General features: G+C 41.8%; 1 protein-coding gene across 5 annotated transcripts in view; it reads left to right on the forward strand.

Moving 5' to 3' along the window:
* The window catches only part of LOC5571204 (host cell factor), a 50,938-nt gene that overhangs the window by 2,858 nt on the left and 33,897 nt on the right, over positions 1-14,183 (forward strand). For 4 of the 5 annotated variants that reach the window (XM_021850595.1, XM_021850594.1, XM_021850597.1 and 1 more), the window contains exon 2: positions 5,663-6,165. In XM_021850595.1, the coding sequence (XP_021706287.1) occupies positions 5,952-6,165 (214 nt within the window). In that variant the 5' untranslated portion in view covers positions 5,663-5,951. Of the gene's footprint in view, positions 1-5,662; positions 6,166-6,244; positions 6,351-14,183 lie in introns of those variants that run through there. The other variant, XM_021850598.1, reaches the window with a different exon arrangement.

Below are 14,183 nucleotides of genomic sequence, written 5' to 3' on the forward strand. Positions count from 1 at the left end.
GAGACAGGGCTTTAGGCCCCTATTGATGCGTGACGTCACAGTGCAGTGGAGTATTCAAACAAATCTTGATTACTTTTTCAAATTGACGTAAATAGCCTTCATGAGGTTTGGAAACCACACAGGTAGTGCTTAGTGAGGCCCAAGCAGGACAGTTCGGTTTTGCGTCGTCCGATCGATTTTGCACACAATTTCGCGCGTTTTCGTCGCCGGAGATTTTTTTTTTCTGTTTTGGAGCGTCTTGCTGGGTAGTGCTTAGTGAGGCCCAAGCAGGACAGTTCGGTTTTGCGTCGTCCGATCGATTTTGCTCACGATTTCGCGCGTTTTCGTCGCCGGAGATTTTTTTTTTTCTGTTTTGGAGCGTCTTGCTGGGTAGTGCTTAGTGAGGCCCAAGCAGGACAGTTCGGTTTTGCGTCATCCGATCGATTTTGCTCACGATTTCGCGCGTTTTCGTCGCCGGAGATTTTTTTTTTTTTTTTTCTGTTTTGGAGCGTCTTGCTGGGTAGTGCTTAGTGAGGCCCAAGCAGGACAGTTCGGTTTTGCGTCGTCCGATCGATTTTGCTCACAATTTCGCGCGTTTTCGTCGCCGGAGATTTTTTTTTTCTGTTTTGGAGCGTCTTGCTGGGTAGTGCTTAGTGAGGCCCAAGCAGGACAGTTCGGTTTGCGTCGTCCGATCGATTTTGCTCACGATTTCGCGCGTTTTCGTCGCCGGAGATTTATTTTTTTTCTGTTTTGGAGCGTCTTGCTGGGTAGTGCTTCGTGAGGCCCAAGCAGGACAGTTCGGTTTTGCGTCGGCCGTTAGATTTTGCTCACGATTTCGCGCGTTTTCGTCGCCGGAGATTTTTTTCCCCTGTTTTGGAGCGTCTTGCTGGGTAGTGCTTCGTGAGGCCCAAGCAGGACAGTTCGGTTTTGCGTCGTCCGATAGATTTTGCTCACGATTTTGCGCGTTTTCGTCGCCGGAGATTTATTTTTTTTCTGTTTTGGAGCGTCTTGCTGGGTAGTGCTTCGTGAGGCCCAAGCAGGACAGTTCGGTTTTGCGTCGGCCGTTAGATTTTGCTCACGATTTCGCGCGTGTTTTCGTAGCCGGAGAATTTTTTTTTTCCCTGTTTTGGAGCGTCTTGCTGGGTAGGTATTTGGGAAGGCCCAAGCAAGACGGTTTGTTTTCGGAACGCCAAGAAGTTTTGCTGTCAGTGTCAGTTTTGTGTTCAGTCGAGAATGGATTACCAACTGGTGAGTTCGTTTCATGCTTATGATAACACATTTTTTCTTGAAAGCGTAACTTTTATGTAATACTTAAACAAACTTTGTATGGTTCGTCACTATAAGTGTCGGCATTATGCTATTTTCTTATACAATTTCAATAAACATATATTTTTCTCTTTTTGACATTATTGAAAATTATCTTTTGAATTGTTCGACATTGTGAATGTTGACGTATTTTTTAAAACTTCTACCATATCGAGACAAAATGCACAGTAATACTCATATGTCATTTTCAAACAAACTATGTATGGTTCGTCACTACAAGTGTCGGCATTATTCTTGTTTCATATAATTTAAAATATATACATGTAATTTTCAGTTTTCGTCATTAATAAAAACGTCTTTTGAATTGTTCGACATTATAGATGTTGACGTATTTTTTAAAGTTTCTACCAAAAACTTCTCGAGACAAAAATACAAAACTAGCTTTAAATATAAGTCGTATATTTCCCCCTTGTCCATGGATCGCATCACCGACCAGAGGTGACTCCCAGATCTTTTCCTCCCTCACTAATAAACACCCTTCCCGTGGTGATTGTGGAGATGCAGAGGTATTCTCGGTCTCTAGAAGCAACAATCATTACACCCTAACATTCCTTCCCCATCCCAACTGACTGTAAGGACTTGGCCGGCGCCGTTATTGATCAATAATATTGGATCTGCTAAAATTGCACTTCGAGAGTAAGCGGAAACTCCCATCCCTTATTCATTTGGATCGTAGTGCAATTCTTACCAGTTCCGATCAATCACGGAGTAGCAACCATTGACATGTACAGTCAGTCTATGCTATGCTTCATGAGGTTTGGAAACCACACAACCTGCCTTTTTAAACTGTTTCAAAATTAATCCCCTTTTAAACATGTTTTCGTTGCGTATACATTAGCCTGGGACACGGTTATATGAAAAAAAAATCTCGCTCCAGTCCACTTTTTCGATTGCATTTAGGTCCCATACCAACCGTGTAAAATTTCATCACGATCGGGGTAACTATATTTTAGCGCCAGCCGTTCGAAGTTTGTATGGGATTTGCTATGGGAAAACTTACTTTTGCAAAGAAAAATCGCCAGAGGTCGCCCATTGACCTTTATAAAAATTCTGAACACAGACCTCGATAGGTATTTCTATGATGAACAACATTGTCGAAGACCGCAAAGCAATCCGATGCTTGTGAAAAAAGTTATTAAGCATAGGCTATTCGGAAATTTTGCCCGATTTTGTTATTATTGTTATTTCTTTACGTGTTAATCAACGTCGCCTTGCCAATAGGTTTTTATTGAATAACTTTTTTCACAAGTGTCGGATTGTTTCGCGGTCTTCGGCAATATTCTTCATCGTATATAATATCATGTCTCTGGCCGGATGCAGCACGTGGTCCTTCCGTTGAGAAATTCTCATTTTAAGTCTATTTGAATCGTTAAGCAATGTAGGGTAAAAAACTACTTGGGCACTTCCATGGTTGACTTTTGGCATGCGGGATTTTTGAGGACCAATTTGTCTGAAGTTTTTCAATCAAAAGCACTTTAATACGACGCATATTGTGGCCAAATAGGGCTCAGTAGCTTTTCAAAACTACATAAGCTTCAGTTAAATTATTCTTGAAATAATATTCAATGCTATCCCTGCGTCTGAATTATAATTGTTAGTGAATGTAAAATAAAGTTTTTGGTGTTTAATTTGTTTTCGGTATTGAAGTTTGTCAGCATTGATCATGGTTTTCACTTTTGTTTTCCTCTAGAAAGTGATCCTTGTTTGACTCATAACTGCGGCTTCATCGGCGAATTTTGATTAAAAATAAGTTCTGGCAGAAGCAAGGCTCTTCAAAAAAGTGAGTGGACAAGAATCGAAACAAATTCAAACTGTAGCATAACAGTGACAATGACGACGATGGCAACAACGAAGTAGTAATGCATATGCGTGTGGCACAACATAATCTACCGAGTAGAAACAATCGTTAACTGAGACTAGTAACAGAATCACAGAAGACAATGACCGAAGTGATGGTGTAGCAAGACTATTCAGAAATTCAAAGCCAGAAATGATCCTGAATGAAAAGCAACAACTCAATCATGGATTTAAATATATTAGAGTGGAATACCGTATTATATGATTTAGTACGCTATAATGTATACTCCTTGGTTTACTATCAATTGACGTTTATCCAGTAAGTCAACGTGAACACCACTGATGCATGCCCGCAGAGTTTCAAGTTCTTATCGTGTTCCTGTGAACCCACGACCCGAAAATACGCACGAAACCGTAAATGTGAAATTTCAAAAATGTCAAGCGAGAGCTCCAATTTAAGAAAGAAAATGGAAATACATAACAGATATTCCAGGAGTTTTTTTTTAGTAAATTTGATGACTGAAATTGATTAGTGGATTCGGTATCGTAGAACATGTATGGCGAATAATTTACTAATCATCGCTACCGGTAACCGATACCATTAAATCATACATGCTAGACCAGTTTCTGTCACGTAAAGCATTGACATGCTCTTTCTCGAAGAATTCAGATCTATTGCAAAAACAGTTGCAACGTCTGAGTACCAATGGCTACCAACGTTAGACATAGCTAATCGATCTGTACGGAACCCCACAAGATGCCTTAATCGCGCTAATGAAAAGAAGCATGAAAATGGTTACAATGATTAATCTTGACAATGCGAGTACACTCTTGAAATTAACATCAAAACAAAGTCAGAAAGTACCTCGTTCATATAATCTACAAGATTTGTAAGACTCCGCATACCTAAACCAGAAGGAGCAGTACAAACTATTTAGCAGTAACCAGATCTTCAACCTGATTGAAGCTCAGCAATATATACTATATATTATATAGCTGTTAAATCTCATCCAGATGTATCAAATGTCCTGTGATGTCCTTAACACTGTTCATCATCGATTGCACATCGGATAGACAATAACTGGAATCGAACTATTATGCTTATTACTGAAGAGAGAGCCAATAGCACTGACGAAAGGATGTTAGAACCTGAGTTGAATCAAGAAACTATTCAAGCATGTAAGTGAAAATGTTGCAGACGTACTAATGAAGTTTGAGAACAATGAAAAATGGTACAAAAATCAGGATGACACATGAATGCGAAGAATGTGTACGCGCGCAAATCGGTTGAAGCAAAAGCAAATAATTTTGTGCTCCTGGTCAACAGAGACGTTAGCGAACATTCTGTCAAATTTGCTGAAACGAACAACGTTATGAATCATGTTTATCTATTGTAGTTATCTGTCATCAATTAAATTCTAATTGGGATGTGTTCATAAGAAAATGTCAATTAAAAAAGTTCCCATTAGAACACAAACTAGGCAACATAATCGTTTGTTTCAAGCTACCAGCGTATGATTAGCTGGTTCGATGTACCTTCGTTTTAATTTAAAATTCAAACCAGTTACTTATCATAAGGTGACGTCCTAAACTCACCTCCGATAAATGTGTGTGCCTCAAATCGCTTAAGCAAGTGGTGAAAAAGGGAAATAGACGACGTTGAAACATTACCTCTTCATGCAGGTGTAAGCGAGAAATCATTCATCATAGGTATGTTTCTGATTCAATTGAAACGAAATACTGCGTGACAACTACATAGAATTTACTTCATTGTCAATACACAAAAATGCTATATCAATCACGCAATTTGCTGACGTGAGAAGGAAGATCGTTGCTTTATCTCTTTTCCGACACCCACTCGCATAGGAGACATTGCCGCTTACACTCACACCTTCGAATCGACCAGAGGTAAACAATTTCCTTCTCACTGAACCCATATAGTTTTGTTTCAATCGCACCAAAGCCAAAACAGAAATCGAAAATTCAAAATAATCGAACTTTAGGGATCATCCGTTGCTTACGTCGTGGAATCATCGGAAGAGCATATATCAGTCGTATGCTATAACTTCAATATGATTCTATTGAGGACTTTCTTACCTAAGAGCAATGGTAATTGTTAAAATAAATAATCAAGTAATCGAGCATCCAAAATGAGGATTATTTATAAAAGGAGCAGAAAATCAAATGAATTTAGATTTTTATTGTCGCACCGCCACCAAACCGGATCACGCCAGTGAGACTCGCGACGCGCCTCACCTCGCCGCATTTTGAAATCAGTTTGTTTAATGTGGCGCTGCATTCTTACGATTTTTATGAACACAGCGCACTATTCACATATTAGCTGCGACGCACGGGCCCGAGAAAACAATAATTTTAAATAATTTTTGGTCTTGATTTCTACCGGATACATAATAATGTGTCGTAATCACTGAACGTTTACTTATGCGAAAAGCGAGAAAGAGCATCATCAAGTTATAGAACAGCACCATTGAAGCAAGCAGGACAGATGATGAAGAGTGCATAGTGATTCCTAGTTATTCTTATTCTTTCATCCATTCAGCAAAGTAGCCAAACTCCGGTAGTGTGAAAAAACGCAAAGTTTGGCTCGAACATTCTGCATCGAAACCCGAAAGGAATAGCCAACTAAACGCGAAATAGAAAGAAGAAAAACTGATCAGTGTAGGAAAAAAAGTGTAGAACGATTTTTTTTCAATGAAAAATCAAGTGAACGATACTTGCAAAGTGCAAAGTTTATTAATCGGTGACGCGTAGTGGCATTATTTGATCAAGAACTCCACCGACAGTGAAGTAATAGTTCAGAGTGAAAATTTTCGCATCTTCTGTGTGGCATGACAGCCATATCGGAAGTGGCTGCTGGCACCGAACTGGTCCCAGCATCCGCGAAGAATAATGCCATCCTCCGATGGAAGCGCGTAACAAATCCCAGTGGGCCGCAGCCACGGCCTCGTCATGGCCATCGGGCCGTTAACATCAAGGAGCTAATGGTGGTCTTTGGCGGTGGAAACGAAGGAATCGTCGATGAGTTACATGTCTACAATACAGGTAATTGATACTGAGTAGGTGATTGATATAGGTGTTTCTATACTTTTCAGGGACTGTTAAGGCGGCTAAGACACAGATTGTTGATAGTCCGTCAATGTTTTCAAACATTTTATCGTTCGATAAGTCAAACATTATCCATCATGATCAGCAAGTAAAACTTCGTTTCGCCCTGCAAAGAGAGAAAGGTACATTTTCTCAATCTTTCACTACCACTAGAAGAGCGCCCAGAGGCCCCAGTAAGCGTAGCAAAATCGCCGCCATATTGAATTTTTCAAAGTCGAAGCGGTGTCTTCTTCCAGGCAGGTGCCTTGATTCGAGGGCAGCAAGTTGTGTTGTTCTTCTGCGCGGCCAGTGTCGTCCGTCAGGGCGGCTGCGCTGTAATAGCAAACTTGGAACAGAAAGAGACGCAAGATGAGGACAATCCCTGTTGGAACGTTGGCAGCAAGTTGTCGCAGTCTCGACATTCGTGTTATGAGATAGCAACTATGCATGTCAAAGATAAAAAGTTAAACATAGAGACTAAAACGAACCAGAAAAGGACGGTGCGTGCACTTGGATTTGTGACATTCGGAATAGAAGACAACAGACCGATGCATTGGACTAGCAGTACGAAAAGGATGCCGATCAAAACGAGTTTTCCAGAAGTTCATATTGGATCGTTAGTTCCTACGTTGCATATTTTCAACTGGGGAGAACGTACAATCCAATTGGGAAGTGATCGAGTTGAACAAGCTACCCTAAGTTTGAATAACTTGTATGAACATGATATCTTGAATAAGAAGTAAAACAAGAACGAACGATTTAATAGATAAAATCAAAATTCTTAATTTTGAAAAAGAGCTATTAAACTGTCTTACCTCAATAAGTTGAAACCCAATAAGATTTCCCGCGCTTAGTCAAATAAAGCTGGTAATGTACGAATCCTGGTAAAATCTATAAATTTTGCAAACATACTTGCCACCGTCGGATGGTGACTGAGACACACTAACCCTTTTTGAATACATTAGCCTTACACACAAATACACGGCAAAATGAACCACCGCATTCTTCAACGTGTCTTAAATTGAATTTTAATGTGTGTTCTTTGTAAGATAACAGATTAAGACAGAAGCTCCTAAAGTTAGACTACCGATTGATAGACCAGCTCGCTACGATGAGGCTCCGATTTATGACGCGCGATGCACAAGCAGCACGAAAGAAAGGAGAGAATACGCTTGCTGTAATGAAAGGAAAGGCTTGTGGGTTTGAAACGAAGTTGTCAGGAGTCTCAATTGATAGACAAGCCTTAGTCAGTCAGCTGGGACTAAAAATGCTTTCAATGAAATGTATGTAATGTATTCGGAAGATGGCCAAAGCCGGAAGATACGATGAGCAAGGCATGTGCAAGAATGTCGGACAGCTGCAAAGATGATGTATGCTTCGGATCCTGTTGGTACAAGAAGATGTGGCGCGTAACGAGCTAGGTGGGCGGATCAAGTACACAGAGATTTAGCGAGCGTAGGGCAGAACCGAAGATGGGCCACAAACTGAACATCGTGGCGTGAAATTGTCGATTCATAGTTATCTGTTAAGATTTTAACTAAATAAATGCAATACCAATCAAGTTGAAGGCCTAATGCTGATGAAACTGCGTCCAAAACACTCGGTCGTTAACAATGTACGGTATCGACGCCCGCCTCGGTTTATCCTAGCGCGACTGACACAACCGAACGTTGCCACCACATACGCGCAGCATCTCGATGTAGCACTGACGGAAGAGGATTCTCTCGCAGTCTCGACATTCGTGTTATGAGATAGCAACTATGCATGTCAAAGATAAAAAGTTAAACATAGAGACTAAAACGAACCAGAAAAGGACGGTGCGTGCACTTGGATTTGTGACATTCGGAATAGAAGACAACAGACCGATGCATTGGACTAGCAGTACGAAAAGGATGCCGATCAAAACGAGTTTTCCAGAAGTTCATATTGGATCGTTAGTTCCTACGTTGCATATTTTCAACTGGGGAGAACGTACAATCCAATTGGGAAGTGATCGAGTTGAACAAGCTACCCTAAGTTTGAATAACTTGTATGAACATGATATCTTGAATAAGAAGTAAAACAAGAACGAACGATTTAATAGATAAAATCAAAATTCTTAATTTTGAAAAAGAGCTATTAAACTGTCTTACCTCAATAAGTTGAAACCCAATAAGATTTCCCGCGCTTAGTCAAATAAAGCTGGTAATGTACGAATCCTGGTAAAATCTATAAATTTTGCAAACATACTTGCCACCGTCGGATGGTGACTGAGACACACTAACCCTTTTTGAATACATTAGCCTTACACACAAATACACGGCAAAATGAACCACCGCATTCTTCAACGTGTCTTAAATTGAATTTTAATGTGTGTTCTTTGTAAGATAACAGATTAAGACAGAAGCTCCTAAAGTTAGACTACCGATTGATAGACCAGCTCGCTACGATGAGGCTCCGATTTATGACGCGCGATGCACAAGCAGCACGAAAGAAAGGAGAGAATACGCTTGCTGTAATGAAAGGAAAGGCTTGTGGGTTTGAAACGAAGTTGTCAGGAGTCTCAATTGATAGACAACTACTTGCCACCGTCGGATGGTGACTGAGACACACTAACCCTTTTTGAATACATTAGCCTTACACACAAATACACGGCAAAATGAACCACCGCATTCTTCAACGTGTCTTAAATTGAATTTTAATGTGTGTTCTTTGTAAGATAACAGATTAAGACAGAAGCTCCTAAAGTTAGACTACCGATTGATAGACCAGCTCGCTACGATGAGGCTCCGATTTATGACGCGCGATGCACAAGCAGCACGAAAGAAAGGAGAGAATACGCTTGCTGTAATGAAAGGAAAGGCTTGTGGGTTTGAAACGAAGTTGTCAGGAGTCTCAATTGATAGACAAGCCTTAGTCAGTCAGCTGGGACTAAAAATGCTTTCAATGAAATGTATGTAATGTATTCGGAAGATGGCCAAAGCCGGAAGATACGATGAGCAAGGCATGTGCAAGAATGTCGGACAGCTGCAAAGATGATGTATGCTTCGGATCCTGTTGGTACAAGAAGATGTGGCGCGTAACGAGCTAGGTGGGCGGATCAAGTACACAGAGATTTAGCGAGCGTAGGGCAGAACCGAAGATGGGCCACAAACTGAACATCGTGGCGTGAAATTGTCGATTCATAGTTATCTGTTAAGATTTTAACTAAATAAATGCAATACCAATCAAGTTGAAGGCCTAATGCTGATGAAACTGCGTCCAAAACACTCGGTCGTTAACAATGTACGGTATCGACGCCCGCCTCGGTTTATCCTAGCGCGACTGACACAACCGAACGTTGCCACCACATACGCGCAGCATCTCGATGTAGCACTGACGGAAGAGGATTCTCTCGCAGTCTCGACATTCGTGTTATGAGATAGCAACTATGCATGTCAAAGATAAAAAGTTAAACATAGAGACTAAAACGAACCAGAAAAGGACGGTGCGTGCACTTGGATTTGTGACATTCGGAATAGAAGACAACAGACCGATGCATTGGACTAGCAGTACGAAAAGGATGCCGATCAAAACGAGTTTTCCAGAAGTTCATATTGGATCGTTAGTTCCTACGTTGCATATTTTCAACTGGGGAGAACGTACAATCCAATTGGGAAGTGATCGAGTTGAACAAGCTACCCTAAGTTTGAATAACTTGTATGAACATGATATCTTGAATAAGAAGTAAAACAAGAACGAACGATTTAATAGATAAAATCAAAATTCTTAATTTTGAAAAAGAGCTATTAAACTGTCTTACCTCAATAAGTTGAAACCCAATAAGATTTCCCGCGCTTAGTCAAATAAAGCTGGTAATGTACGAATCCTGGTAAAATCTATAAATTTTGCAAACATACTTGCCACCGTCGGATGGTGACTGAGACACACTAACCCTTTTTGAATACATTAGCCTTACACACAAATACACGGCAAAATGAACCACCGCATTCTTCAACGTGTCTTAAATTGAATTTTAATGTGTGTTCTTTGTAAGATAACAGATTAAGACAGAAGCTCCTAAAGTTAGACTACCGATTGATAGACCAGCTCGCTACGATGAGGCTCCGATTTATGACGCGCGATGCACAAGCAGCACGAAAGAAAGGAGAGAATACGCTTGCTGTAATGAAAGGAAAGGCTTGTGGGTTTGAAACGAAGTTGTCAGGAGTCTCAATTGATAGACAAGCCTTAGTCAGTCAGCTGGGACTAAAAATGCTTTCAATGAAATGTATGTAATGTATTCGGAAGATGGCCAAAGCCGGAAGATACGATGAGCAAGGCATGTGCAAGAATGTCGGACAGCTGCAAAGATGATGTATGCTTCGGATCCTGTTGGTACAAGAAGATGTGGCGCGTAACGAGCTAGGTGGGCGGATCAAGTACACAGAGATTTAGCGAGCGTAGGGCAGAACCGAAGATGGGCCACAAACTGAACATCGTGGCGTGAAATTGTCGATTCATAGTTATCTGTTTAGATGTTAACTAAATAAATGCAATACCGATCAAGTTGAAGGCCTAATGCTGATGAAACTGCGTCCAAAACACTCCGTCGTTAACAATGTACGGTATCGACGCCCGCCTCGGTTTATCCTAGCGCGACTGACACAACCGAACGTTGCCACCACATACGCGCAGCATCTCGATGTAGCACTGACGGAAGAGGATTCTCTCGCCGAAATCCCTCTCGAGGACTGCTGGAGTACCATAAAAGCAGCCATCAACAACGCAGCCGAGAGCATCAACGGGTACGTGGAAAGGAGGGCATGTAACGATTGGTTCGGCGAAGAATGCAGGCAAGTATTTGAAGGAGAAGGATGCAATGCGAGCTGCAATGCTACAGTAAAGAACGCTACAAAACGTGGAACGATGTAAAAGAAACAAAAAGCTGGAAACCTGCCTCCGGAACATAAGCGCCGCCTGGAAGATGCGGAATATGAAAAAATGGAGCAGCTGCATGGTTCACAAGAAACGCGTAAATTCTACGAGAAGTTTAACACATCCCGAAAAGGCTTCGTGCCGCGAGCCGAAATGTGAAGGGATAAGGATGGAAGCATCCAGACGGACGAACGTGACGTGATCTAAAGGTGAAAACAGCACTACGACGAACAACCTGAATGGCATGGAGAACACTGGCGCAGAGGGCCACGACAGCCAGCTCAAGAACAACAAGGCGGCTGATAAGGATGTTATTGTAGCTGCACTCATCAAAATGTTCCCGGTTGGCCGCCTGTATGCACCAGTTGATTGCCATTATCTGGAAAATGGAACAGCCCCATCAACAGATAAGGCATAAAAATTGGAATGTGGAAACTATCGTGCGATCACTGTTCTGAATGTTGCCTACAAAGTGCTATCCCAGATTATCTTCCGTCGTCTATCGCCAATAGCAAATGAGTTTGTGGGAAGTTATCAAGCTGGTTTCATCAACCGCTTCCAAATCCTTCAGAAATGCCGTAAAGATCAAGTCCAACACATCACCTGTATGGAAGTTTTCCCCGAGGAACTCAGAAGAGTAATAAGAGCAACGATAGACGGTGTGCATAATAGCGTGAAGATTTCGGGCGAATATTCCAGTTCGTTTGAATCTCGCCGGGGACTTTGACAGGGTCATGGACTTTCGTGCCTGCTGTTCAACATTGCGTTAGAAGTTGTCATGCTGAAAGCCGGGTTCAATAACCGAGGTACGATTTTTACAAGATCTAGCCAATTTGTTTGTTTCGCGGATGATATTTATATTCTCAGTAGAACATTTGGAACGGTAGCAGATCTGTACACTTGTCTAAATCGTGAAGCGACAAAAGTCGGTTTGATTGTGAATCCGTCAAAAACAAATTTCATGCTGATAGGCGGAACCGAGCGTGACAGAGCCCGCCTAGGAAGCAGCGTTATGATATACGGGGATACTTTCGAGGTGGGTGATGAGTTCGTTCACCTCGGATCCTTGTTCACGGCTGATAACGTTAGTCGTGAAATACGTAGACGCATCATCTGTGGAAGTCATGCCTACTATGGGCTCCAGAAGAAGCTGCGATCGAGAAAGATTCACCCCGCACCAATTGTAGCATGTACAACCGCTGATCCTAGATGACCTGCAAACACTTGGAGTGTTCGAACGATGGGTGCTCAGGACCAGGCGGTGTGCAGGAGAATGAACCACGAGCTCACTATGCTCTACAGCACAGTGTTCCAGAAGGTGGCTAAAGCCGAAAAGGTGCGTTGGTCAGGCCATGTTGCAAGACTACCGGATAACAACCCTGCAACGATGGGGTTCGCGTGATCAAGTGAAACAAGATCTGGAGAGTGTGGGCCAACATCGAAATTGGAGGACCACAGCCAATAAATTGGCGTAACATCGTTAACGCGGTTTTATCAAATTAATTGATGTAACACCAAGTAAATAAATAATAATCGATCAAGAGGAGAAAATTAGACAACGATTCAATACACGTCTACTGGGAGATGCTACAGTAGAAGTCTTTCATCCAAGACCCATGCTGCAGATATTCCCGAAGATGACATTTTTAAGAAGAATGGATCATCATAAAAAAGCGCGTTAGCGGTAATCGGCTCCAGAAAATAAATTAAAACACTAGTCGATGAAGATTAGAAATCCCCAGAAATTGGCGTTATCTGTCTTCCCTGTAATATCTGACGTTGCCTAGACAGCTTCTTACCGACCTATCTGATCAAATAGAACACTGGTTGGAACATTTCGAAAACTCGACCACTCCATGAACTTCTGGGCATGATTCGACACATAATTCTCATCAACACCAAAATTCTATCATTGCAAGAGGTAGCTGTCCGAAGCATAAAATCGATTTGGTAGCACAATTGGTCCACCAACTATTCTGCAATATCTAAGAAACCAAGAACATTTCGGACGATTGGATGCAAGGCACCTTAATGTAGTTATTCAACAATGGTGACCTGGCATCACATTGTGCACTGCAGTTCTCACAGTTTTGTGCAAAATTACCCTTACCAAATACAGGAGTAGGTTAAGGTTATTCAGCGACAACAGCAGGCAAAATTTCGTGTCAAACGATCTTGGGGGCCCAGATAGCCGTAGCGGTAAACGCGCAGCTATTCAGCAAGACCAAGCTGAGGGTCGTGGGTTCGAATCCCACCGGTCGAGGATCTTTTCGGGTTGGAAATTTTCTCGACTTCCCAGGGCATAGAGTATCTTCGTACCTGCCACACGGATATACACATGCAAAAATAGTCATTGGCATAGTAAGCTCTCAGTTAATAACTGTGGAAGTGCTCATAAGAACACTAAGCTGAGAAGCAGGCTCTGTCCCAGTGGGGACGTAACTCCAAAAAGAAGAAGAAGATCTTGTGTGAACCGTATTGTCATACTCCGTATCAAACTACTACAAGTTAACAAAATCCAAGAGTACCCTAATTTGTGTCCATTGTCTACGAAAAAGCATTTGATCGATGCACAAAATATATGTGACATATCCTGACCATGAGGTCTCATTGAAGCACAATACGAGGCATCCACATGTACAGTTTTACACAAACGTCTTGTCTGACCCCATACGGGTCTTAGCTGAAGGGAGACGATGTATAAAATTATTCTTGTTCATCGCAATCGATGTTTATCAATTCGCTCAACGGTGCTCTGACATACAGAATAAGGTAAAAGATCTCGCAGCACACTCTGCAGTGACAGGTTGACGTCGACAATATAAAATTATTGGATGTAAACACATTAAGGTCAACGTGGCGTAGTTGTTTACAGGTTTGTTTTAAAAATGGATGGTCATGGATTTAGTTACCGGCCTACCCAACAAAAAAAAAACTCGGTCAAGACCCCAGCGGAGCCATCCTGCCCAACACCATTACCGTCTGTCAGAGGACGCACGATTGATTCACTTCTAAGCGATCGCACTCAAAAGACGAACCTCGATAGTACGGCTATCGATCAACAGAAATGATCGTTGGAC

The sequence above is a fragment of the Aedes aegypti genome, chromosome 3 (genome assembly GCF_002204515.2).
Source record: "Aedes aegypti strain LVP_AGWG chromosome 3, AaegL5.0 Primary Assembly, whole genome shotgun sequence".
NCBI classification, from domain to species: domain Eukaryota; kingdom Metazoa; phylum Arthropoda; class Insecta; order Diptera; family Culicidae; genus Aedes; species Aedes aegypti.